The following is a 27441-nucleotide window of genomic DNA, read 5'->3' as shown; positions in this document are numbered from 1 at the left end:
TAAAATTATTACTTTTTTCCTTACATTTATGGCCTTTTTTCATGTAAATGTATTTTTTTGTCTTAAATGTATATATATATATATATATATATATATATATATATATTTGTAAATTTATGAGTTCCTAATAATTTTTTGTCTGAAATTTACAAGGAAATTTAAGACATTTTGACTTAAATTTACAACATTATTCTTGTAAATTTATGGTTTTCATTCATGTAAATTGAAAAGTTCTTTTTTCTTCATAAATTAACTTTTTTTTCGTATTAAGTCTACAACTTTATTCTTGTAAAATTATCACTTTCTTTCCTTACATGTACGACCTTTTTTCATGTACTTTTTTGTCTTAAATTAATAGAAATTTGTAAATTTGAGTTCCTCATATATTTTTGTCTTAAATTTACAAGGAAATTTAAGACATTTTGACTTAAATTTACAACATTATTCTTGTAAATGTATGACTTTCTTTCACGTAAATTGACAAGTTATTTTTTCTTCGTAAATATTTTTTTTTTCGTCTTAAATCTACAAGTTTATTCTTGTAAAATTATTACTTTTTTCCTTACATTTATGGCCTTTTTTCATGTAAATGTATTTTTTTGTCTTAAATGTATATATATATATATATTTGTAAATTTATGAGTTCCTCATAAATTTTTGTCTGAAATTTACAAGGAAATTTAAGACATTTTGACTTAAATTTACAACATTATTCTTGTAAATTTATGGTTTTCATTCACGTAAATTGAAAAGTTCTTTTTTCTTCATAAATTAACTTTTTTTTCGTATTAAGTCTACAACTTTATTCTTGTAAAATTATCACTTTCTTTCCTTACATGTACGACCTTTTTTCATGTACTTTTTTGTCTTAAATTAATAGAAATTTGTAAATTTGAGTTCCTCATATATTTTTGTCTTAAATTTACAAGGAAATTTAAGACATTTTGACTTAAATTTACAACATTATTCTTGTAAATGTATGACTTTCTTTCACGTAAATTGACAAGTTATTTTTTCTTCGTAAATATTTTTTTTTCGTCTTAAATCTACAAGTTTATTCTTGTAAAATTATTACTTTTTCTCTTACATTTACGGCCTTTTTTCATGTAAATGTATTTTTTTGTCTTAAATGTATATATATATATATATATGTAAATTTATGAGTTCCTCATAAATTTTTGTCTGAAATTTACAAGGAAATTTAAGACATTTTGACTTAAATTTACAACATTATTCTTGTAAATTTATGGTTTTCATTCATGTAAATTGAAAAGTTCTTTTTTCTTCATAAATTAACTTTTTTTTCGTATTAAGTCTACAACTTTATTCTTGTAAAATTATCACTTTATTGCCTTACATTTACGACCTTTTTTCTCATAAATGTACTTTTTTTGTCTTAAATTTATGTATATTTAAATTTGTGAGTTCCTTGTACATTTTTGTCTTAAATTTATAAGGAAATTTAAGACATTTTGTTATAAATTTTTTCAGATCTTTACCTTTTTGTCTTAAATTTACAATATTATTCTTGTAAATTTATGGCTTTCTTTCACGTAAATTGACAAGTTCTTTTTTCTTAGTAAATACTTTTTTTTGCCGTAAATCTACAACTTTATTCTTGTAAAATTATCACTTTATTTCCTTAAATTTATGACCTTTTTTCTTGTAAATTTACTTTCTTGTCTTAAATTTATAACTTTATTTTTGTCAATGTATGACTTTTTAAATCTTAAATTTAGGACTTTTTTCCTTAAATTTACAGCTTTAATCTTAGATCGTAGATCTTTCCGTAAATGTAAGTTTTGTCTTAAATTTAAAACTTTATTCATGTAAATTTATGGCTTTCTTTCTCTTAAATGTACGACTTTTTTAAATCATAATTTACTTTTTTTGTTTAAAATTTTATTCTTGTAAATTTATGACCTTCTTTCTGCTAAATTTATTACTTTTTTTCATAAATTTACTTTTTCCAAAATGTACAACTTTTAGAAGTCGGAAATTTCTGACTTCATTCCCATAAATTTACGACTTTGTTCTCGATATGTCCACATTTTTTTCCCCAATTTGGCTCTAATACTAGTACTAAAAGTAGTAACAGGTACATTTGTTATAACATGTAATACTTACAGTACTTTGTCGTATGGTCGTTTTACTCAATCACAGATCTTCCTTTCTGGATGCATTGATTAGCTGAATGCTTGGGTAGCTAACAGGCTAGTAGCTAGCTGGTGTGGTGTGTGGCGAGGTGTCAGCAGGCCAGTAAAGTATGCACGTTTTTGGGTATTTTTGTGTGTTTTACACTGTGGAATGATGTGGCTGTACGGAAGGGGGGGGGGGGGACTAGCAGACTACACAAACTGCAAGCGCAGGATTTATTGCTTACTTGGGTTGGATGAGTGGTTCCTTTCAATGTAAATCAGGCGGCCATTGTTAGTCACAATGTCAGTCCACAATATGACTCCCACCTTTTCCATTCCACGTGTGATTCATGTGGCGTCTTAGCTATGCACCCGTTCGAGTCCAGAAAGTACTACTTGAAATATTATGGTATTTTTCCCCGACACTATTTTACAACAATACATACAATTTGGGAATATTTGTGCATCCATGTTGGCCTAAAGTTTAATGTTTTAACTCATTAGAAAAAAAAATAGAAAGAAATAAGATTTTTGAGTCGTGGGCGTGATGGAGCTTATCCCAATTCAATGATTTAAATTTTTTTTTAAAAAGACGTCAATAGTTATAGATGTATTTGTGTGTTCCATCTGCCACACAGGCTGGATGACAAGAGTGTTCACTCTGCTTTTGTAGTGCAGGCACAGAAGCCATGATTTCACCTTCCGACAAACCCACTGTGGGAATATTTCCGATTCAAACAGAATGAAATCCGACAACCGGGGAAAAAAAAACCTCGGGCAGAGACGCCATCGTCCTGACAATCAACGCTGAATCAGGCTTTTTTTTGGTCATGATGCGCGCTCGCGACAGTGTCGCTCGCTACATTGCGAAAGTAATACAACCATTCAGTATAATACATTTTAAACTTATATAAAATAAAATTTCAGTGTAAATTAGAAAATAATGACCTAAAATGCCAATACACTGCAAAAGTCATCATAGCAATAAGGAAAATATAACTAAAAAGCCAAAAAACATAATAGTATTCCACACATTGAAAATAGTTCATGGTGTTATATTTGTAAATAAATGGTTATTTTGATGTAAAAATTCGCTTTTTGTATTGTTTATGGTTGTTTAGATATATGAGCTATCCCAAAGTAAAAAATATTTGTGTCAAAGTAAAATTCATGCTTGAAATGTGTCTTTTCACAAAAAAAGCTTGTTTTAGTCAGGAGCTGATATTTTCCTGAAACTTTCCCTGAAAGTTCTACTGCTGATTAGAACTCACTGTGGGAATATTTCCGTTTCAAATAGAATTAAATCCGACAACCGACACGGACAGTTTTCTCAACCGGGAAAAAAAAAACCTTGGGCAGCGACGCCATCGTCATAATAGTATTAGTATTATTTACATTTTATTATTACATAATAGTATTCCACACATTGAAAATAGTTCATGGTGTTATATTTGTAAATAAATGGTTATTTTGATGTAAAAATACGCTTTTTGTGTTGTAGTAAAATCATGCTTGAAATGTGTCTTTTCACAAAAAAAGCTTGTTTTAGTTAGGAGCTGATATTTTCCTGAAACTTGAATAAGTTCTACTGCTGATTAGAACTCACTGTGGAAATATTTTCGTTTCAAACAGAATTAAATCCGACAACCAGGAAAAAAAAAACCTCGGGCAGCGACGCCATCGTCCTGTCAATCAACGCTGAATCAGGCTTTTTTGATCATAATGCGCGCTCACAGTGTCGCTTGCTACATTGCAAAAGTAATCCAACCATTCAGTATAATACATTTTAAACCACACAAACACAAGCAACTTCGGTCAGTCACTTGAGTACCATCTAGTGGTTCAACTGTGAATTACACCTCCCATGACAATACAGATTTAAATGTTGATAATATCAATAATTGCCAATATTTTGTAAACAGAATTATATGGACCGGCAAAATTAGTTGGAATAGAGGTGCGTACGCTACATCACGACGTCACACTCGTTTCCGTGTGTTTTCCTATTTTTGCGTTTTCTACTTATAGTCTATGCTCATTAAGTTGATGCCGATTTCTGCACCATCCCGTTAAGGTGTCAACGCTATTTTTAGCGCTTTGACCTGCGGTGTCAGTGACACATAAATCATACATGCTTTGGTCACGGGAGACGGTTGTGGGGAAGGATGCTGGGGAGACAGACAAAGGATGCTGTTGCCATGACGCTGCGTGGAGAAACACCCATGCATCCCCGCTCCATGCCGGGGGAAGGGAATAAAAACACATAAGTGTCAGAGCGAACGTCATATGGTTGGGAAACGTGCATGTGTGTGTGTGTGTGTGTGTGTTGTAAGGATCAACATCCTTCAGTTCACACAAGTTTATAAAAACAGAGATTTTCTTTCTTCTATTCCCGGGATTAATGAAGATGATATTAAAACTAAACATTGTTAAGGTGCCTGAGTGGACTGCTGAGGTCCGTGTGGCGCGCCCCTGCATCCAAAACAAACTGTGTGTGTGTGCGCGCGCACCTCTAAAAAGTTCCAACATTACTGCTAAGCATTGCTGGAAAAGGAGCTCAAGTCACGTGCTAAGTTCTACTCACGGGTTCCAGCAACATGAAGGTCAGAAGGATGAAAAAGCCTCGCGCGCGCATATCCTTTAAAATAACAACAACAAAAGTAGGAATATTCGGTGTTTTTCTTCTCCAAAAAACAGCACACTAGCAGCGGCAAGGGTTGACGTTAAGATAGGTTTGGTTCGAAGTCCGGACTTGGCTGACTTCTGTGCGTTCTTGCGCACGAGAGAGCACGAGCGCGAATGGCTGCGGCGGTGACGCCTCCTCCCATTTTGTTGAGGTGAGTGACAAGCAGCCGATGAAACGTCATTGTGAGCTCATAGACACGCGGACACACCTTCTCTTTCATTTTTACTTCAATTTCTACTTTAAAATATTCACATGTGTGCATTCAACTGTGCTATAAAGGTGTTTTCTGTATAATATCAACGGTTTTTGGACATTTTCTTCAGTAAAAATGGCGACGTTGGATTGCATGTCAATGCAATGTTGGCAACATGTCAGCATTGTTGCCATTGTTACAACGTTACAAGAACGTGTATTATGTCAAGTAAAGTTTATTTATATAGCCCTTAATTACAAAAGGGTTTAACAAGCAGGCAACAGTAGATAACAGCAAAATGATAGACAATAGACGACTTACCATCATACACCATGACTTCCTACATAGCTCGTGCCATGTCGTTCATGTAAGTGTGACGTCATTGTCCCTGCTACACTCTTAAAAATGCTAGGTTAAAAACAACACAATTTGGGGTTTTTTAAACACAGCATTTTGTTTTTAACCCAAGTGAATATTTATGTTATAACGTAAATATTCACTTGTGTCCATTCAACTGTGCTATAAAGGTGTTTTCTGTATAATATCAATGATTTTGGATGTTTTTTTCAGTAAAAATGGCGCCGTTGGATTATGTTTGTCAGCATGTTGCCATTGTTACAACATTACAAGAACGTATATCATGTTAAGTCAAGTAAAGTTTATTTATATAGCCCTTAATCACAAAAGAGCCTCAAAAGGTCTTAACAGTAAATAACAGTAGATGATAGACAATAGACGACATACCATCATACTCCATGACTTTCTAATTAGCTCGTGCCGTGTCGTTCATGTAAGTGTGACGTCATTATTCCCGCTAATGATAATACTATGGAGGCGCTGCAGTACTCACTGCGTCCTGAAGGAGCGAGGGGGCGTGAGTGAGCTGCCGTGATTCCAATTGTTTTTTGACAGCAGCAGCATCAGCTAGAGAGCAAAAGTTTGCAAAAATATGAACAATACACAACTTTTTTTACACAACATAGAAAAACAACATGTAAAAAACAACTATAGTCAAGTAATAAATCAGATATACTGCTAATATTTTACATTTTGTTCGCTAAAAAAGAGCCATTTGCAGTCTCCAGCTGTTTTTAAACAGCCCTCTTGCACATACTAAAAACAAGAAAACCTCATTTGCATTTGCATCGCATTTGCATAGCACGTCTGCAAACAACACAGTAACCTTGAGACGCTGTCACAATGCTGATAGTTATTCCAATCAGTTTATTGGGAGCGTGTTTGTTTTGATTTATGGCATCGCACTCGACAAATGAGCATATATATACACACAGTGTGTACCTTTGGTTCCCACGTTGGTTGCAGCTCATACGTAGATAAGATAAAAGCTTCACCAGCGATGTCCAAAGGGTGGCGTGCAGCAAAAAAAACAAAAAATAGAAATGAGAAAAAGTTATTTCCTTGTTTGTCATCTTTGCAGAATTGTTGTCATTCAGCCATATTGGAGGCTTTTCCAGCATGAAGTACCTTTTTAAGGTCATAATATTCAGGTCAGGACTTTGACTCAGCCACTCCAAAGTCTTCATTTGGTTTGAGATGGACTTGCTGGTGTGTTTTGGATCATTGTCCTGCTGAAAAACCCGAGTTGGTTTCAGTTTGAGGTCACCAACAGATGGCCGGATATTCTCCTTTATCAGAATTCATGGTTCCATTTATCACAGCAAGTCTTCCAGGCCTGGAAACAGCAAAACAGCCCCAGACCATCACACTACCGCCACCGTATTTTTCTCTTCTTGGGTGACACACTTGTTTTTGCCTAGTGTATTTCCTTGGATGTTGTTGTGGGGTCTTTTGTGACCTCTTGGCATCATTTTGGTAGGCTGGGTAACTCCTGGGAAGGTTCAACACTGTTTTGTGATTCATTTAAGTTAAGTTTCATTGAGTTGTGTTGTAATTAATTGATATTTAAAAATTTTCTAACGCTTTTCTTCACGAGGGTCGCGGGGGGTGCTGGAGCCTATCCCAGCTGTCTTTGGGCGAGAGACAATGTAGAGTTGCTAATTAACCTAGCATGTTTTTGTAATGTGGGAGGAAACCGGAGTACCCGGAGAAAACCCACGCATGCACGGGGAGAACATGCAAACTCCACACAGAGATGGCCGAGGGTGGAATTGAACTAGGGTCTCACAGTTGTGAGGTCTAGGTGGCAAATGTGTAAATGTGCAAATATACAAGTGTACAGTATAATGTGTGTACAGTATAATATCGTCACTACCAACAGCACTAAATTCATCACATAGCAACTTAACACCCAAAAGGTGTACCTGATACAAACCTGATACCAGACTGGTGGCCAGCCAATCACAGGGCACATATAGACAAACAACCATTCACACTCACATTCATACCTATGGACAATTTGGAGTCGCTAATTAACCTAGCATATTTTTGGAATGGGGGAGGAAACCGGAGTCCCCGGAGAAAACCCACGCATGCACAGGGAGAACATTCCACTGTGGTGGAATTGAACCCTGGTCTCCTGGCTGTGAGGTCTGCGCGCTAACCACTCGACCGCCGCGCCGCCCCGTCTTCTAAACACTATTCCATTAATCGTTTTTTTCGGGTTACTGATAATTAGCAGTTTTCTTGAATTTTTACATGATCCTTGAATGATGCAGTGATACTACCAATGAGCTACCAAGTGAGCTAATATGACGGTGGTGTTGTGTTCAGTGCACGTGTGCTTTTCCACTCTTTGATGGATATCACCATTCTACTGGGATGCGTGCAGTTCTTGGAAGAAAATGAAGGAATTTCTTGTGTGTGCTCCCAAAGCGCCGACGTTACTCACTATATGTCAGACACAACCTCTCGCCAGTTGATTTATTTACGCTCTACATGGCTCTTGGGGGTCTGAGGCTTTCAAAGTTTGATGTGTGAGTCTTAAGAAAAAAGGTTATCTGGTTTTTACCACTTGTTCACAATAACAACCTCACTCGCAAATTTTGATACGGATCCAGTACCAAGTCAGATCGTTGCAAGTCAATTTTGGACTTACCCCTTGCGAGTCAGTGAGGATACAGTAGCTCTTTATTCAGCCAATCACAAGCTACGTATCAGTATACTCATAACCAACCGGAAGTCACAGGAGGTCATGACATATAACAGTATAACAACTAACTGTGTCATCTGACTGAGAACAACACTAAATTCATCACACAGCAACTCAACACTCCCAATGTATACCTCAGAAATATACAAACATGTACCAATATGAGTCACAATGAGTTTAAATTGTTAAATGAAAAAAACATGAAAACATTTTTACAAGAACAAAGTAAGAAAAAAGATTTTTCGAGAATAAACTTGTGGTATTTTGAAGAAAATGTGTCATTTTGGTGGCATAGAGTTAAGTATTAAACTAAAAAATAGAAAGAATATATTTTTTTAAAGCTGTAATATTAGTTGCAGAAAGTCTATATGTTAGGAAGGAAATTTTAAAAAAAAGTTGAAATTGTTAAAAAATGAAATGAAAAAAAAAATTAAATTATGAAACTGTTTTAATGAAAAAAATGTCACAATATTACAACAATAATTGAAGTATTAAGAATTGAAGTATTAAGCCAAAAAAAGGCGAGGCAAGGTCAGCCCACAAACACGAGTCCGTGCATGTCACAGACAAACGTTAACCGCATTTCCGCAAAAAAAACAGGCCTACACATTGCTATCTGGACTGCGTATATTTATGTAAGGATGAATTAGCGTCAACATGACAGCCTAATCAGCAAAGCCGGTAGCATTGTGAGCTGCTATACATCAACGTGTCAGCACATTTGCAATGCAGCCTGACAGTCGGATGGCTGCTTTCAAGCACAAAACATCCACTAGTGTGTGTGTGAGGCTTATTTTATCGACTGTATTGGGTAGTAGGAGTAAAAAAGTGAATATAGGGGTGTTATTTCATGTTTAGAGGGCTCTAATAATGTAAACAGGTTTGCTATGATGCAACTACAAAAATATTCAGTTTATTGAGTGGCATATTTCGGAAATTCACTTAGAGAATCTGGAACCGGGTGATGGGTTGACAAGCTCCGCCCCTCTCGTCACCCAATGTGGCCCCAATACTGTGTGGTATTAATTAATTAACAGCAGCAGAGAACTAATTACAATGCTTTGCCGCTTCTTTTTCACGCCTCGACAGAGAAAAGCAGCGATAAACAGTGGACAGTGACGGTTCGTACACATTTTGAAAGGGGGTGTGTGTTTAGCGTCGCAACGCTGTTTGCGGAGAGATCATCAGCATGGCAGTCGGCACACAAAAAGGAAGACAGACGTGGAAGAAAAGGGAAGTGAGCGATGCTTTATCTCATATGGTGACGCTCATGGTTCCTCAAACTCACAGCAGACAAGAAAAATCATGAGGGGAAGACACATTAAGAAAAAAAATGCCAGAAATAAAGAAAAGTCGTAAATTTCCCACATTAAAAAAAAAAAGTTAGAATAATATTTAATAAAATATAGAAAATATTTTTTTAATATAAGAATGAAGTTGTCCACTTATAAGAAAAAACTCATAATATTACAAGAATAAAGTCCTCAATTTATGAGAAATGTTTTTTAATATTATGAAAATTACGTCATAGATTTATTTTTAAAAAATTACAAAAATAAAGCCAGAAATAAGACTTTATTCTTGTAAATTTACAAGAATAAAGTTGCACATGTATAAGTAAAAATTCATGTAATATTGTGACAATACAGTCGTAAATTTACAGAAAAAAAACTACAAAAATATTACAATAGTCGCAAATACATTTTTACAAAAAAAACCTTACGAGAATAAACCGATAATGTTACGAGAATAACTTGCTAATTTATGATTAAGTCATAAATGTATGCGGAAAAAAAAGTTATTTATGAAAATGTATGGGAAAAACCTTGTACGGTTACAAAAAGTTGCAAATTTATGACTTTATTCTTGTAAATTCATGGCAAAAAAAAGAAAAAAAATTTGAAATATCACAAGACTAAAGTTGTAAATTTATAAGAAAAATTTGTAATATTATGAAAAACAAAGTCGTAGAAAATATTGTGATATTACAGAAATAAAGTTGCAAATTTACGAGAAATTTTTTTTAGTACTTTTACTGTCATTATGAAAGTAAAGTTGTACATTTATGACTTAATTCTCATAAATTTACATGACTAAAAAGTGGTAAATTTATGAGGAAAAAAAACTAGCAACTAGCTGGAACTACTTTCCTCAGCACCGAAATCCGACCAGAACTCGGATTGGGAGTGAGTCGTTGTTGACGGACTTCACTGCTTATGGGGGTGACTTCTTGTCAAAAAAACACGCAAATCCGAAACCCGTCCCCTTGTGAATTTGTAGGACGGCTTCAGCATCCCCATGTCTATGTGGAAACAAGTTTGTGGAAGGAATTTTTGTTCAACTTCATGATTGCGTGCCAGTGCAAAAAAAAAAAAAAAGCTAAGTCAACACAGATAGAAATGTTTGATAAGTGATGTGAACCCTGACCTCAGCACCATTAATTGAGCTCCTCTGACCTGAAGGGTATCTTTAATGAAAGAATGTGCCAAAATATAATCCTAATCATCCCATGGACACATGATGTTGCATCACCGGTGTAAATGTCCCGCCTCAATTCAAATACAAAAAAATGGTCAAACAAAAGCAAAATCCTAGTCTTGGAGCCATGCCTTTGTCCCACTGCCCTCCATGTTGCAGGACTGCCAACTCTATTGACACATTGTACACACATGGAGTACATTTGGGTCATGTAAACACTACCTGACTTGACTTTCTTTCTCTCTGTTAGCTATGTAAAACTACTATGTGAGAAATGATGCCAGAATTCCATGGATAAAGTTACTTGTGTGCCACTAGTGCAAGGTGCCAAATATTAGATAAACGTGCACTTTTAGCAAGTCAATGAACCACAAATATATGTTGAAATAATCATATCTTATTAACATAGGAATACATTATGATTTAATATGAAGTTAGCATTTGCAATGTCACATTTGAATGATATTCATAAAAAGGCGGGGTGATATTTTAACCAGTGAGAACTAATGCATATAGTTATACTGTAATTTTGCCTTGTTTATCTTAAAGCATAGGTTTTTTATTTAATTTAGTAGTGTTTTATCTTTTATATTATTTCTGATATTACTTATGTGTCTGGCATTCATTTTAGATAACAAAAAAAACCTGTGCACGTGACATTATCTTATCAGACGCTCCTTAACTACACAATTCATACCGGTAGTTTAATAGGACACTGCTGCCATCTGCTGGCTATATATGTTTACTCCATGCTTAGCGACATTTTAATTGGCTGCTTAAAAGTGACGTAAGACTTACGATTAATATTAGTGAAGCGGGAGAACATATGCGCGAGACTGTTAATGTGCTCTGTGATTGGCTGGCGACCAGTCCATTGTGTCTGTCGCGGCCCTCGTGAGGGCAAGTGGCATCGAAGATGAATGAATGGAGTTTGTGTTCGTGTAAATGTGAATTACGGTAGGAAAAATATGGAATATTGATAATATTTCAGGAACTATAAGGAGTAAATAACGTACAGAGATCTATTATGGATTTTTGAAAGACACATGGTTGTATAAAAAACTCTTTTGTATTTCTCTATTTGGTAGCTAATGTAAAGTCGGTTGCATGCTCCAATACAGCAGGTGGCGCTATGCACCATTAAAGTCATGGTTGCAATCTGGCATTAAAGAAGACGAAGAATTCGCTTACAAGGAAATGAAACTAGCTCCGGTTTAAACTTTGTTCGTGTGGACAATTCTTTCTTTAATGTCGATTCTTTTAAGTTTTTTTTTCACGGAAATCTTTTAATAACTTTTAAGAGAGATAGTGTTTTTCTAGTAGTTTCTACACAAACATGGGTGACTTCTCTATCAGTCCTTTGGTTTTATTAGGGGTAGGATCCAGTTTTGCCTGTTCAGGCTTGTTCCATCATTTATACCAACAGAAGAAAAAAGAGTTGACGAAACTTAAGGTAACATTTGAAACCCTTAAAATAAACTGACCAGTTTGATGCTGTTTGCTGTATGCTGTCCTAATGGTGATGGACGTCTAGGAGATACCGGTGTTCAGACCAGACGACCATTTGTGCACGGTGCTGAAATCATCTCCCCACAGGAGGCTCCAGTATGTTGCAGTAGAAGGTACTGAAAATGAATGGTAAAGGAAATTAGATGTTTGTGTAGTTTCCCCAGAGTTTTACATGTGATTACTCTTTATTGCTCTCTGGTTCTACCATATCTTACTTATTGTGTGGAAATATGGGGTAATGGGTATTGCTAAATGTACTGCAAAAAAGGTCAGTAAGGATAATTCATAATGCCGCCTACAGAGAACATACTAACTCCTTATTTCTAAAATCACAAATACTTCAACTTGCTGATATAGTTCATCTTCAAACAGCTAAAATCATGCATAAGGCTAAAAACAACCAATCACCTAAAAATGTCATTCAGTACTTCGGTACGAGGTACATTATTTTAAAAAATAAACAAAAAAAACTTAAACTGTATTATGGAAAGCAGTAAGTGAACAAATGTAACAGTATGTAAACAGTATGTAAATGTAAAAGTACCAGATGTAGGGATAGGATTTAATAAGCTTTGCTTCTTCCTACTCCTTTTGGACATGTGGAACTGTGAACTGATTATGTGATCACTCAATTGTAATCTGATGCATGTTCAAATGAAATAAAACCATTACCATAATTATAATATTTTCATACAGCATAGAAAGCCTGCTTACGACCTAAATACGATTGTTAACATATTAGCGCTCTTTAGACAACATTTAAAAAATAAAAATATGAAAGTTATTATTAAAAAATAATAAAATATATAATAAAAATTAAAAAAAAATAATTATTATTAAAAAAATCTAAACAATTATATAAAAAATAAAAATAATAAAAATATTAATTAAAAAAACTATATTAGGAAAGCAGGAAGTGAACAAATGTAACAGTTACTGATTGTAAAAGTACCAGATGGAGGGGTAGGATTTAATAAGCTTTGCTTCTTCCTACTCCTTTTGGACATGTGGAACTGTGAACTGATGTGATGCATTCAATTGTAATCTGATGCATGTTTAAATGAAATAAAACCATTACCATTACTATGTTTCAAGGCCTAGTCCAAGCAGATGAGAAGCCTCTGAGCAGCCAGTTTGTCCCGAGATGCTTTGGCGTTCTTCAGAAGATAGTAATCCAGGAGCATGGTGAATACTGGAACTCCCTTACTAAAACATGGTGCATTCTCAATCTTCACTTATCACGTCTGCTTTGTACCAACATGTTGTCTGATAACATTCCCGTTACCTCCAGGAGCTCTCGGCGGATGAACAGGAAAGAAACCAACAACTCTGTACCCTTCTCTCTTGTATGCCCTGGCTCCTACATCACTGACTTCGAAGTGAAGGTACAAGAACCGTCGGAGGGTTCGGGGTATTTCCTGGAGAGGGTTTACCACCGAGTGAGACGTGCCGAGGAGGGCTTGGTGAACGTGGTGTTGCAGGGCATCAGCGGCGAGCGCCCTGTGGCTATGGAAGAGAGCGAGGAGATGCTGCGGGTGGGTAGCAGCCTGACTGTATTCGGGGAGGTGGTCATGGAGGGAGGCCACGGCAGGGTACGGGCGCCAAAAGACGGCCGCGAGTACCTCCTAATACCCACTGGCTACAAGAGCTACATCGAGCGACATGAGAGGTCGGCCGGCATGTGGAAAATGCTGACTGCTGTTACGGGCATCACCGGAGCGTCGCTACTCGCCACTGTCATTTACGGCATGGTGGAAACACGGGATAATAGATCCAAATAGATGTTTCAGAGTGATTCCATCTACATATAGATATAGATTAACCATTGAATCAGCCAATCAAGGGATATAAGGGATTTGATTTTTTATAATAAAATTTTTCTTGTTAATTTAAGCATTGTTATCAGTACATTTTAACACTGACTATTAAATTAAAGTGTTGACTATGACTAATGTCATTGTTGCATGTTGTCAAGATTGGACCTTTTTTTAAGGATCATTTAATTCACAGCACACAGAGTTAAAACTGAATGGTGTACATAAGAGTGTGTGTGTTGCAACTCAAGTGTTTTTGTCTGGATTGACTCTTCTGCGATGCCGATTATTCCCCGTCCTCCTCTGAAGACTCCTCGGCTTCCTCCAGCCACTGGATGAACTTCTGGAGCTGCGAGGAGAGCAGAGAAATGTACCTTTAAATCAGGAAAGGACTTCCAAATTTTGATGTCTATCATCATATAGTTTAATATGCATTACCATGTTTGTGTTCATACAGGAAGTAGAGCCACACCTAAGGTAACACAGGCAATTTGAAGGAAAAACAGTGTGTTGCCTTTATGGTAGCCCCATCATTTGTTTCCTGGTAGGTGCTGACTGCATATTTTGTTATCAATATGATGCCTAGTAAATACAGGAATAAATTATTCCCTGAGGTGAGTCTGTTTTTGTGGGCAATATAATGAGAAATAAATTAAAGTTAGTATGAACAACACAAGAAGATATCTATAAGAATAAAGAGAAAAGACCAGAAATAAACAAACGCCAGTATCAAGCCATTAAAGATACTACTTCCGTGTTCAGAGCGGATGTTGGCGGTAAAACGTCAAATTAAAAGCAGTTAGGTTTCTGATATCACGTTTTACTTCGCAGTAGAGCACACAATTGAATTCGATGTATAACTAATTATTGTATTTCCTTTCAAGTATCAGTAAACAAAGAGATGTGGCTCCAGCAACACTAGCTCAGATGTTAGCATTTTACTTTCAACTCAAAAGACGAGCCGAATCACGGAAGTCAAAACTTATTCCTATTGTTACAATATCACTTGATGGCTTTACATTTCTGCAGTGAGGGATGCGGAAATTGCTAAATATGGAAATTAAATGATATATTTCCACCAAATTTTCGCTATTTGGAGGTAAGCCATGACCGGAAGTGTGCCTCCGTAGCTTAACATAGTTTTGCGACACAAAGCTCTCTTTTCCCTTACTGGCCACAGGGGGCGCCAAAGAATCAAAATGTTCAATTTGCAGTGTTTCAATATGCCGCTTATTCTCACTTGGGTAGTGTTGTACAGGATATACTATATAGGAGAGTTCTGACAGTTCCATATACTGCCAGTTGAGGGCGCAAAAGTAACGCTACAACTGGGTTCAAACACACATGCTTGTATCCGGATAATTAAGTTAATCAATTACCGCCACACAATGACATGAAATACCTTATATACAGTGAAGAAAATAAGTATTTGAACACCCTGCTATTTTGCTATTTCTCCCACTTAGAAATCATGGAGGGGTCTGAAATTTTCATCGTAGGTGCATGTCCACTGTGAGAGAGATAAACTAAAAAGAAAAATCCAGAAATCACAATGCATGATTTTTTAACAATTTATTTGTGTGATACAGCTGCTAATAAGTATTTGAACACCTGTGTATCATCTAGAATTCTGACCCTGAAAGACCTGTTAGTCTGCCCATTAGAAGTCCACCTGCACTCCATGTATCATCCTGAATCAGATGCACCTGTTTGAGGTCGTTAGCTGCATAAAGACACCTGTCCACCCCATACAATCAGTAAGACTTTAACTTGTAACATGGCGAAGACCAAAGAGCTGTCCAAAGACACCAGAGACAAAATTGTACACCTCCACAAGGCTGGAAAGGGCTACGGAGCAATTACCAAGCAGCTTGGTGAAAAAAGGTCCACTGTTGGAGCTATCATTAGAAAATGGAAGAAGCTAAACATGACGGTCAATCTCAATCGGAGTGGAGCCCCATGCAAGATATCACCTCGTGGGGTCTCAATGATTCTAAGAAAGGTGAGGAATCAGCCCAGAACTACACGACAGGACTTGGTCAATGACCTGAAAAGAGCTGGGACCACCGTTTCCAAGGTTACTGTAGGTAATACACTAAGACGTCATGATGTGAAATCATGCATGGCACGAAAGGTTCCCCTGCTTAAGCCAGCACATGTCAAGGCCCGTCTTAAGTTTGCATATGACCATTTGGATGATACAGAGGAGTCATGGGAGAAAGTTTTATGGTCAGATGAGACCAAAATAGAACTTTTTGGTCATAATTCCAATAAGCGTGTTTGGAGGAAGAAGAATGAAGAGTACAATCCGAAGAACACCATCCCTACTGTGAAGCATGGGGGTGGTAGCATCATGCTTTGGGGGTGTTTTTCTGCACATGGGACAGGACGAGTGCACTGCATTAAAGAGAGGATGACTGGGGCCGTGTATTGTGAGATTTTGGGGAACAACCTCCTTCCCTCTGTCAGAGCATTGAAGATGGGTCGTGGCTGGGTCTTCCAACATGACAACGACCCGAAGCACACAGCCAGGAAAACCAAGGAGTGGCTCCGTAAGAAGCATATCAAGGTTCTAGCATGGCCCAGCCAGTCTCCAGACCTGAACCCAATCGAAAATCTTTGGAGGGAGCTCAAACTCCGTGTTTCTCAGCGACAGCCCAGAAACCTGACTGATCTAGAGAAGATCTGTGTGGAGGAGTGGGCCAAGATCCCTCCTGCAGTGTGTGCAAACCTGGTGAAAAACTACAGGAAACGTTTGACCTCTGTAATAGCAAACAAAGGCTACTGTACCAAATATTAACATTCATTTTCTCAGGTGTTCAAATACTTATTTGCAGCTGTATCACACAAATAAATTGTTAAAAAATCATGCATTGTGATTTCTGGATTTTTCTTTTTAGTTTATCTCTCTCACAGTGGACATGCACCTACGATGAAAATTTCAGACCCCTCCATGATTTCTAAGTGGGAGAAATAGCAAAATAGCAGGGTGTTCAAATACTTATTTTCTTCACTGTACATTAATAAAGTAAAATAAAAATAAACCTACAGGAAGTCAAGCAGATACTAAAGCAAGAGGTGGCACTCTGAACAATGTGTTGGCCAATTAAAAGTGCAAAAAAAGACCTGATTGTTGTATGAAAGGTGCTGTAATATACGTAGATATAGAAATATTACAAACACATGATGTTTTCCATACAGACAGTGAACAGTACATTTTTTTAAAAATGAGCGTGACTCTAATAATACTGCTGTTATGTGAGCAACCTACCCCTTGGTTCTGCCGGAGCTGTCGGCTCTTGTCGGAGGTGGCGCCTTGAGAAAACCAGCAGAGGATCATCTCCTCCTCCAGGATCTCCAGTTGATACATGGTCATCAGGATCTGGATGAGAAACAATGCAAGTGTGTCAAGCCACAGTGAAACACTAACGTCATGAGTGTGGACTAATGTCATGTTGATGAGCCCCACCTTGCACATGGCCGCCCAATGGCTGTCCTGCTCCAGGAAGTGCTCCTCAAAGGCCGACAGACAGTCCAGTTGGTCCTGTGATCGCTTCACGTAATTCTTAAACACTGGTGACCATTTCTTCAATAACTGAGGAACGGAGGTCGACTTTTTGTTAGAGGCGGTTTATCGCTGGGGTAAAAGCAGCGAGCGACGCGTGATTATGAACAAAAGTAATGGTAGACTAAAGCAAAGTGCAGAAATTAACTCATTCACGACCAGACTTTATTTTTTTCAACAGACATAATTTCCAATATATGCTAATGGTAATGGTTTTTATTTCATTTGAACATGCATCAGATTACAATTGAACGCATCACATAATCAGTTCACAGTTCCACATGTCCAAAAGGAGTAGGAAGAAGCAAAGCTTATTAAATCCTACCCCTCCATCTGGTACTTTTACAATCAGTAACTGTTACATTTGTTCACTTCCTGCTTTCCAAATATATATTCCAAATATAAATTAAATTAAATTAAATTAAATTAAATTAAATTAAATTAAATTAAATTAAATTAAATTAAATTAAATTAAATTAAGTCACGTACCAAAGTAGGAGGTTACATGACCATCCAATAACATAATGGGTACCATAGTAAGTGTCAATATAGTGATATGTATAGCACATTATGACTGGTTCAAGACTCTTCATCCTTGTATTTAGCAAACATCAACTGCTTGTATTGTTTCTTGAATTGGCTCATCGTTGTGCATTGTTTGAGGGTCTTACTCAATCCATTCCATAGTTTGATTCCACATACTGAAATGCTATGCTAACGTAGTCCTAGCATATAAGTGTTTTATTTAAATGTAGTTCTTCCCTGAGATCATATTTCTCCTCTCTTGTAGAGAAGTATTGGATGACATTTTTAGCTAATTGGTTATTTTTAGCCTTATGCATTATTTTAGCTGTTTGAAGATGAACTATATCAGCAAGTATTTGTGATTTTAGAAATAAGGAGTTAGTATGTTCTCTGTAGGCGGCATTATGAATTATCCTTACTGACCTTTTTTGCAGTACATTTAACAAGTGAAGATTGCTTTTATAGTTATTAACCCAAAATATGGTAGAACCAGAGAAGCAATAAAGAGTGTGGAATGATTTCTGATTGAGAACAAATTTTGCTTTGTTCAATATTGATCTGGATCTGGCCATATAAATATAAATCTATCAATATAAACATGGAAACATGGAAAGCCGAAGAGGCGACTCACCGGCAGAAGCAGAGCAACATATTGGGCTGCGGTGAGCTGGGGGCCCTTCTGCTGGAACGGGATCTCCAACAGCACCCGAGTCAGTATCTGCATCACCTCCTTCAGAGTGATGTTGTAGGCATACCTTGCGGGGGCGAGAGATAACGTCACACTCAACAACGCCACGCAAGCAGCGCTGCCGAACGTTGACACTCACTTGAGAGAGTTGATCTCCAGTACCAGGTTGTCGCAGCTGATGTTTTCCTCCAAGCCTCTTTGTAGGGTGCCCACCACCTCTTTCTGGAACACTGTTGGTGGTACAGTAGAAGTATGCATACTGAAGTGTACTAAATGAAGTATTCCATTTGGGATTGTGGTATTTGGCTATAAATCAATTTTAGTACAAATGTGACGCACCTTTGACGTCATCCATCTCAGGGGAGGGAATCACCGGATCATCGGGATCGTCGGGCTCGCTGTCCTCACTCTCGCTCTCAAGGGCAGGGTTCGACGTGGAACCTGGGAAAACAAGGAAGTGTGTGACACAGATGCATTGTGGGAAGTGTACATATGATATTAAAACGTGACATTTCTCGTGACAGCAGGCCAGAGTAGTCTGGGAAGTACAGCATGGCTACTGTGAATGATGATAACAAAATAATATTTTTTATTATTTTACGGCCAATAATAATAAATATAAATAAAGCCAATAATAAAATATTATTATTATATATTAATAATTAATATTAATAACAATAATAAAAATATAAATAAAGTCAATAATAAAATATTATTATTATTATATAGTTATATTATATAATTACTTATTAATATCAACAATAAGAAAAAGATAAATAAAGCCAATAATAAAATATTATTATATATTAATATTATATTATTAATAACAATAATGAAAACAATCTAAATAAAGCCAACAATAAAACATTATACATTATTATATTATTAATAATTAATATTAATCACAATAATAACAAATCTAAATAAAACCAATTATAAAATATTATTATTATTATCATTATTATATATTACTATTATATAATTAACTATTTATTAACTATTTATTTATTATTAACAATAATAAAAACATAAAGCCAGTGATAAAATTTTATTATTATATAATTAATAATTAATATTAATAACAACAATAATAAAAATAAAGACAATAATAAAATATTATTATTATATATTAATATTATATAATTCATTATTAATATTAACAATAATAAAAAGATAAATAAAGCCAATAATAAAATACAACTATTATTAATATTAATAATAATTAGCAGTGCTAGTGTGCAAGGCATTACAGGAAGTGCACGTTAAGTAACCTGAGAATCTAACCTACTTTGGTGTTTCCAGTGTCGGCTGTTTTTTTAATGCCGGAGATGATTAGCTATTAGTTGATGTCCAAGCTAATTCTACATTTGATCCAATTTACTTAAAGATTTGTCAGATCCGCCCACATATATATTCGGACTATTCGCACTCATTCAATCCCAGCCATTTTTCAAAAGACAATGATGACTGATCTTTCAAGGCACACAGATGATTGTGTTTTATGGCTACAAAAATATGGAACCTACCAGAAAAAAACGATTAGAAAGGTTTGTTTTTACCTCTTTTAGTTCTTTAGTAATCAGCAGTAGAACATAGGTAAGGTAAACCAATCAGGAAATGGCTGTCCTACCCCAGAGACAGTGTGACAGTTCTTCATCGTCCGTGTCATCCAGACTGGTGGCCTTCCAGATGTAGCCTTGTCCCTCTGCTCCAACCTCTGCTGGGTTAAAAACTGCACAGGAGCGTAAACTACATCAGCTGACTCGCTGAAACGCACGCTCACGTCAAAAGTCAAAAGTACCAACAGGGTCAAATAAGCACCTTTCTGTTTGGTGTGGTCTTTGCTCTGCCCCGCTGTTGCAACATCGCTGAGGAACTCGTCGTCATCCTCCTCCTCCTCCTCCGCTGGATGATGCATGGACACCACCGTGCCCTCCGGCAAGGAGATGTGTGGTCCAATCACCACCTGGAAAACCAGGAAAAGAGTCAAACAGGAAAAGAGTGACGATGTTGAGGATTTTCTATTGTGTTGCGGAGGCTGTCGAAGGACCACCGCTGTTGCCGAATGCTCTAAATCAGGGAGGGGTTCCCAAACCAGTTCAGGGCCCACTTGAAAATCTAAAAAATGTCTGCGACCCACCTTTGTCCTATAAACAGTACATAGACAAAATGCTGTGTTCTCAGAGCATTTAACTTACTTAATAATAATAATAATAAAATAATATATTTTATTATTTTACAGCCAATAATAATAAATATAAATAAAGCCAATAATAAAATATTATTATTATTATATATTGATATTATATTATTAATAATGAATATTAATAACAATAATACAAATATAATAAAGACAATAATAAAATATTATTATTACTATTATTATATTATTATTAACATTAATAACAATAATAAAAAGATAAATAAAGCCAATAATATTACTATTATTAATATTAATTATTAGTAGTAGTAATTAGTAATAATATTCTAACATTAAATTTTATTTAATTAGTTATTAATAATATTTTATTACTGGCTTAATAAATATAAATAAAGCCATTAATAATAATAATTTCTTGGCTTTATTTATATTTATTATTATTGGCTGTAAAATAATAATAAAATGTGCAGTATGTGGAGTATGTGCTGCTCCATCCTTCCTGGTCTGTGAATTATTATTATTATTATTAATAATAATAAATAATAATCAATATTGAAATGAAAGCAGGGGGATAAAGGAAGCCCAAACTTTTAATCTGTGTACACACATGCATAATTAATTCTCATACTTTTCATAACTGCATTCAAGACGGGCATGATGACCAGAGAGCTACGTTCCAATCATAAACTGTCAATCATAAAAGGTTCCTAAAATATTGTGGTATAATATTGTAATAACACTCAATAGGTTATAATTACCTATAATATATATTTGTAAATCGTGCAATAAGTATTTTACAGTAAAAATAACTTAAAAAATAATATTTGCAAAAATGAATCCTATTTTTAATGACCTCTCATGGCCAGCCTGCAGTACCACCACCACACACCAGGGGGCTATGACCCACACTTGGGGAATCACTGCTCTAAATCATAGAAAAATGATCCAAATAACTAACACACTAATAAGTGTGTGAGGCGCATTGTGTCACGAGTGAACAACGGCAAGTGAAGAGAGAAGGGGAGGGTTCCAGAATCTAATCTAATAGTGACTTTTATTGCAAAGGTTGAGCTGGGATCGGAGTACAACGTCAACGTCAAGCGAGCAGGGAAGGCTTGTGGCGTGTGTCCAATTTAAACATTTTTGTGCGCGTTCAATTACTTTAACACAAAATTGGTATCTACTGCATCAATAAATGAGATAATTATTATTAATAAATAAAGTTGAGTGGTTTAACATTCAAACGCCTTGTATGCCGTTGTAAAGTAGAATAGAATAGAAACTTAACAGGAAGTACATTACATTGTACGCCAGGACGCACTGCTTATTCAGCTGGACGCCTTCTTTGACCTCGGCCTTGTCGCAGACCACAGAATGACTGATGACAACGTTGCTGGCGATGTGAACACGATTCCAGATGTGGGCGTGGTCCAGAATGACATTGTCACCTGTTTGCACAACAGCAGCTCGTGTTATGTAACAGACGCCATTAGTTCCCATGACGACCTCCTCCTGGTGAACTTACCTATGATGCAGTGGTTACCGATCACGCTGTTGGAGATAAAACAGTTGGCGCCGATGCTGGTGTCGCAGCCTATGAGCACGTTCTCCTCCATTTGGCTGCCGTGGCCGAGGCTTACTCCCGACCCCCGGTAGACATTGTGGCGGGAGTACGTGCAGCTCCATCCTTCCTGGTCGGTGAAATTCGACTCGGGGGTGAGGGGGTAGACCCACCGCCTCACCAGATCAGACGACACGGAGTCGTACATCAGCAAGTTGGACACTCGGGCGCCGTAGCCATCTTTGGTGACGTGCATGTGTATCTGATTCCCCAGGATCTGTTGATGCGGATCAGTAAGGAAGCAGTGCGTTGTTACATATCTTGCTGTTGTGGTGAGGTGTCACTACGCCTGTAAAGTAGTTCTTTGGCGTAGAAATATTAATAACAATGTGGTGTGGTGTCACTATACCAGTAAGGTAGTTCTTTGGTGTAAAAATATTAATAACAATATGGTGTGGTGTCACTATACTAGTAAGGTAGTTCTTTAGCGTAAAAATATTAATAACAATATGGTGAGGTGTCACTACGCCTGTAAAGCAGTTCTTTGGCGTAAAAATATTAATAACAATGTGGTGAGGTGTCACTATACCAGTAAGGTAGTTCTTTGGCGTAAGAATATTAATAACAAGATGGTGTGGTGTCACTATACCGGTAAGGTAGTTCTTTGGCGTAAAAATATTAATAAAGTGGTGTGGTGAGGCGTCACTACGCCAGTAAGGTAGTTCTTTGGCGTAGAAATATTAATAACAATGTGGCGTGGTGAGGCGTCACTATGCCTGTAAAGCAGTTCTTTGGCGTAGAAATATTAATAACAATGTGGTGAGGTGTCACTATGCTAGTAAGGTAGTTCTTTGGCATAAAAATATTAATAACAATATTGTGAGGTGTCACTATGCCAGCAAGGTAGTTCTTTGGCGTAAAAATATTAATGTGGTGTCACTATGCCAGTAAGGTAGTTCTTTGGCATAAAAATATTAATAACAATATGGTGAGGTGTCACTATGCCAGTAAGGTAGTTCTTTGGCGTAGAAATATTAATAACAATGTGGCGTGGTGAGGCGTCACTATGCCTGTAAAGCAGTTCTTTGGCGTAGAAATATTAATAACAATGTGGTGAGGTGTCACTATGCTAGTAAGGTAGTTCTTTGGCATAAAAATATTAATGTGGTGTCACTATGCCAGTAAGGTAGTTCTTTGGCGTAGAAATATTAATAACAATGTGGCGTGGTGAGGCGTCACTATGCCTGTAAAGTAGTTCTTTGGCGTAGAAATATTAATAACAATGTGGCGTGGTGAGGCGTCACTATGCCTGTAAAGTAGTTCTTTGGCGTAGAAATATTAATAACAATGTGGTGAGGTGTCACTATGCCAGTAAGGTAGTTCTTTGGCATAAAAATATTAATAACAATATTGTGAGGTGTCACTATGCCAGCAAGGTAGTAGTTCTTTGGCGTAAAAATATTAACAATGTGGTGTCACTATACTAGTAAGGTAGTTCTTTGGCGTAAGAATATTAATAAAAATGTGGTGAGGTGTCACTATGCCAGTAAGGTAGTTCTTTGGCGTAAAAATATTAATAAAGTGGTGTAGTGAGATGTCACTATGCCAGTAAAGCAGTTCTTTGGCGTAAAAATATTAATAACAATGTCGCTGTAGCAATGCAGCTCACTAATTCTTTTTAGAGGTTTTTCAGTAGTCATTATGGATGGAATACTGCATTCTTAGCTAAATCTTTTTAGCTTTTTTTTTTTTTTTTACAGTATGTCTCTAGAACACACAGAAAAGAGATACATGTTCATGTTTCACATAATGAGTATGAAAACATCAATGATATTTTCTTACCTCTTCATTGACCAAAATCCCCCTGACAAAGTCATTCCTCGTTTGGTAATCAAAATTGTCCGTGAAGAGCTCAGCAACCTGAAGCCATAAAAAAAGTGTTCGCTTATTTTGACAAATGTGACCGCGTATTAAAACCGAATGAAACTGACCTGTGGGGAGCAGATGCTGATGTGGCAGTCAAGGAGGTCGTGCCTTATTTCGAAATCATCACTTCCGCTGTGGAAAATGTTCTGTAGGGGTAGCAGTAATTTAGCTAGGTTGTAACATATACATATAAATAATCAGACTGCATCATGCTAACATTTTGCAGCAGTAGATGACTGAATTAAGAAAATATGAATAATACAATTGGTTGTCATGAACATTTACAGTGCAACCAACAATGTGTGGTTAATTATAATAATACTTTACTTTATTATTTTTATTATACTTCTTACCAAGTCACTTTTGTGTAAGGTGTCACCTACCATGGGGAAATGCAGCTTCTTCAATCCGTGTGTTTTGTGGTAATGTAGAACTCGTTGACTCTTGCTATCCAATGCTACGATGAGATCATCTTCCTCACAGCGAGACCTGTGACCCGGCGACGATTCTTTGAAGAGCATCGTCATCACTGAGATGTTCTTGTCAATCTTTCGCCGTTGCCTGAAGAACGTAAAAGGATTTCATTGTATATATTTACATATATTGATATTTACAGCCAATGGGTGTTTTTTTATCGGTCCTCGGCACATCCTAATAACACAAAGCGACAATGCGGGCGGATTTACATAAATAAAAGCGGTACGAAACCCTTTGTGGAAAAGGTTTGGACATTCCAGCTAATAAGACCAATAAAAAAGCTGTACGGCCATAACCAAGACCCCCAGAAAATAGCAAAAGAAGCAAATTTCTGACACCCCTGAAGCCATATAATATGCTTCACAGATTTTTTAAACACATTTTTATTGTAGAATGTATAGGTACTCATCACTAATGAATGATAAAAGATGGATGGAGTCCAAGTCAAGGCCTAGTCTTTAGCATGACTTGAGGTTCATTCATTTTCTACCGCTTTTCCTCACGAGGGTCGCAGGGGTTGCTGGAGCCCATCCCAGCTATCTTTGGGCGAAAGGCGCGGTACACCCTGGACTGGTCGCCAGCCAATCACAGGGCACATATAGACAAACAACCATTCACACTCACATTCATACCTATGGACAATTTGGAGTCGCTAATTAACCTAGCATGTTTTTGGAATGTGGGAGGAAACCGGAGTACTTGCAAACTCCACATAGAGATGGCAGAGGGTGGAATCGAAACCGGGTCTCCTGGCTGTGAGGCCTGCGTGCGAACCACTTGACCACTGTGAAGCCAATATTACCTAATATTAAATTCATTCATTCATTTTCTACTGCTTTTCCTTTCCTCATGAGGGTTGCGGATGTGCTGGAGCCTATCCCAGCTGTCTTCAAGTGAGAGGCGGGGTACACCCTGGACTGGTCGCCAGCCAATCACAGGGCACATATAGACAAACAACCATTCACACTCACATTCATACCTATGGACAATTTGGAGTCGCTAATTAACCTAGCATGTTTTTGGAATGTGGGAGGAAACCGGAGTACCCGGAGAAAACCCACGCATGCACGGGGAGAACATGCAAACTCCACACAGAGATGGCCGAGGGTGGAATTGAACTCGGGTGTCCTAGCTGTGATGCTTGTGTGCTAACCACTTATCCACCATGCAGCCCTAAAATGTAATATTCATTCATTTTCTACCGCTTATCCTTACGAGGGTCGTGGTGGGTGCTGGAGCCTATCCCAGCTATCTTCTGGCAAGAGGCGGGGTACACCCTGGACTGGTGGCCAGCCAATCACAGGGCACATATAGACAAACAACCATTCACACTCACATTCATACCTATGGACAATTTGGAGAAGCTAATTAACCTAGCATGTTTTTGGAATGTGGGAGGAAACCGGAGAGAAAACCCACTCCGCAAAACATGCAAACTCCACACGGAGATGGCCGAGGCTGGAACTGAATCCTGGTCTCCTAGCTGTGAGATCTGCACACTAACCACTTGACCGCCGTGCCGCCCGTGATATCATAGTATATCATAATATTTACCTGTGCTCCAGTAGTGCCTGGCTGATATCAATATTTGACACCACATCTCCATAGACCAGCAAAAAGTCTGAGCGTATAAGGGACTTAGCATCAACATCCCTGAGAACATCTCCCAGGGACCTGTACAAGTCTGATGTGATGATGTGGACTGTGTTTGGAGAGGTTGGTCGACACCATTTTGACTTCCTGTCAGAACAAAATACAAGATTAAAACCTACTAAGAATGACCATAATGTGCATGTATATTGTTTATAATACTTACAGTAAGTGTTCTTTGACCTGGCTAGCCATCCAGCAGCAAAACACAAACGTTTCCTGGACTCCCGTTGACGTGAGGAACTCCAAAGTGTAGTCAATCATGGCAACATTACCCAGGGGCAGCAAAGTCTATCACCAACGTTTGATAATGACGAATATTTTTTTTTTTGACACAACAAGTCAATGTTATGAACCGCCATTATCAGTTTAAGTATTAAAAAGCGTTTTCATCAGTGACAGTGATGTTAGCATTCAACCTGTTCCAATACGGTTAGCTTCGAACTGCAATAGAGTTAGCTTAGCATGGTGACTTACCCGCGGCTGGTCTTTAGTCACTGGGAAAAATTTCCGGTTGAAACTATCGGCTACTAAAACGGCATGCAGCTGAGGTTCTTCTTCCTCTTGGTCACATCCACCTTTTCTGCCTGGAATTCTCTGTTTTGCTCCTTTAGTTGCCATGTTGACTTCCCAATGGCTGAACTATGGCATCAGCAATTGCTATGTACGGCAGCCGACGTGGGACAATTCAGTGAAATGCGCGAGAATTAAAAACACAGAAAAAATACAGAAACTAAGTATCAGTATGTGGAATTAAACTATGGAATGGATTGAGTAAGACCCTCAAACAATGCACAACGATGAGCCAATTCAAGAAACAATACAAGCAGTTGATGTTTGCTAAATACAAGGATGAAGAGTCTTGAACCAGTCATGATGTGCTATACATATCACTATATTGACACTTACTATGGTACCCATTATGTTATTGGATGCTCATATCACCTCCTACTTTGGCAAATTTTTTTGACAAAAAATAATAATAATAAAAAATATAATA

The 27441-nt window shown here is 37.1% G+C and overlaps 3 protein-coding genes across 5 annotated transcripts in view; 1 reads left to right on the top strand and 2 right to left on the bottom strand.

Annotated features, from left to right (window-relative positions):
* The window catches only part of LOC131125120 (vasoactive intestinal polypeptide receptor-like), a 43455-nt gene extending 29575 nt beyond the window's left edge, over window positions 1-13880 (bottom strand). The window contains exons 1-6 of one of the 3 annotated variants that reach the window (XM_078791386.1): window positions 13360-13880; window positions 13153-13280; window positions 12050-12190; window positions 6503-6710; window positions 6317-6363; window positions 5868-5941 (exon numbers count right to left, since the gene is read on the bottom strand). Coding sequence is in view for 2 of the 3 variants with exons in the window: in XM_058066322.2 (XP_057922305.2) it covers window positions 4723-4773 (51 nt within the window). In the remaining variant the exon portion in view is untranslated. Of the gene's footprint in view, window positions 1-4722; window positions 5271-5338; window positions 5364-5867; window positions 5942-6316; window positions 6364-6502; window positions 6711-12049; window positions 12191-13152; window positions 13281-13359 lie in introns of those variants that run through there. The other 2 variants (XM_058066323.2, XM_058066322.2) reach the window with 2 other exon arrangements.
* mul3 (mitochondrial E3 ubiquitin protein ligase 3) lies at window positions 11499-14495 on the top strand. Its single transcript, XM_058066333.2, has 4 exons — window positions 11499-12018; window positions 12100-12187; window positions 13170-13290; window positions 13366-14495. The coding sequence occupies exons 1-4, from the start codon at window positions 11902-11904 to the stop codon at window positions 13853-13855; spliced, it is 816 nt and encodes a 271-aa protein (XP_057922316.2). The 5' UTR covers window positions 11499-11901; the 3' UTR covers window positions 13856-14495.
* Window positions 14030-27083, bottom strand: eif2b5 (eukaryotic translation initiation factor 2B, subunit 5 epsilon). The gene is made up of 16 exons (XM_058066318.2): window positions 26919-27083; window positions 26608-26732; window positions 26346-26531; window positions 24698-24875; window positions 24380-24460; window positions 24231-24308; window positions 22353-22665; window positions 22130-22275; window positions 20488-20632; window positions 20297-20398; window positions 19006-19107; window positions 18806-18896; window positions 18610-18733; window positions 17358-17483; window positions 17160-17270; window positions 14030-14237 (listed from the first exon to the last, which is right to left on the bottom strand). The coding sequence occupies exons 1-16, from the start codon at window positions 27060-27062 to the stop codon at window positions 14175-14177; spliced, it is 2115 nt and encodes a 704-aa protein (XP_057922301.2). The 5' UTR covers window positions 27063-27083; the 3' UTR covers window positions 14030-14174.
* Window positions 27084-27441: the final 358 nt, after the last annotated feature.

Source organism: Doryrhamphus excisus, linkage group LG6 (assembly GCF_037039965.1).
Source record: "Doryrhamphus excisus strain RoL-2023G ecotype Guam linkage group LG6, RoL_Dexc_Guam_v1.1, whole genome shotgun sequence".
NCBI classification, from domain to species: domain Eukaryota; kingdom Metazoa; phylum Chordata; class Actinopteri; order Syngnathiformes; family Syngnathidae; genus Doryrhamphus; species Doryrhamphus excisus.
Note: the sequence above shows the minus strand (reverse complement) of the source record. Positions and strands in the feature narration are given on the sequence as shown.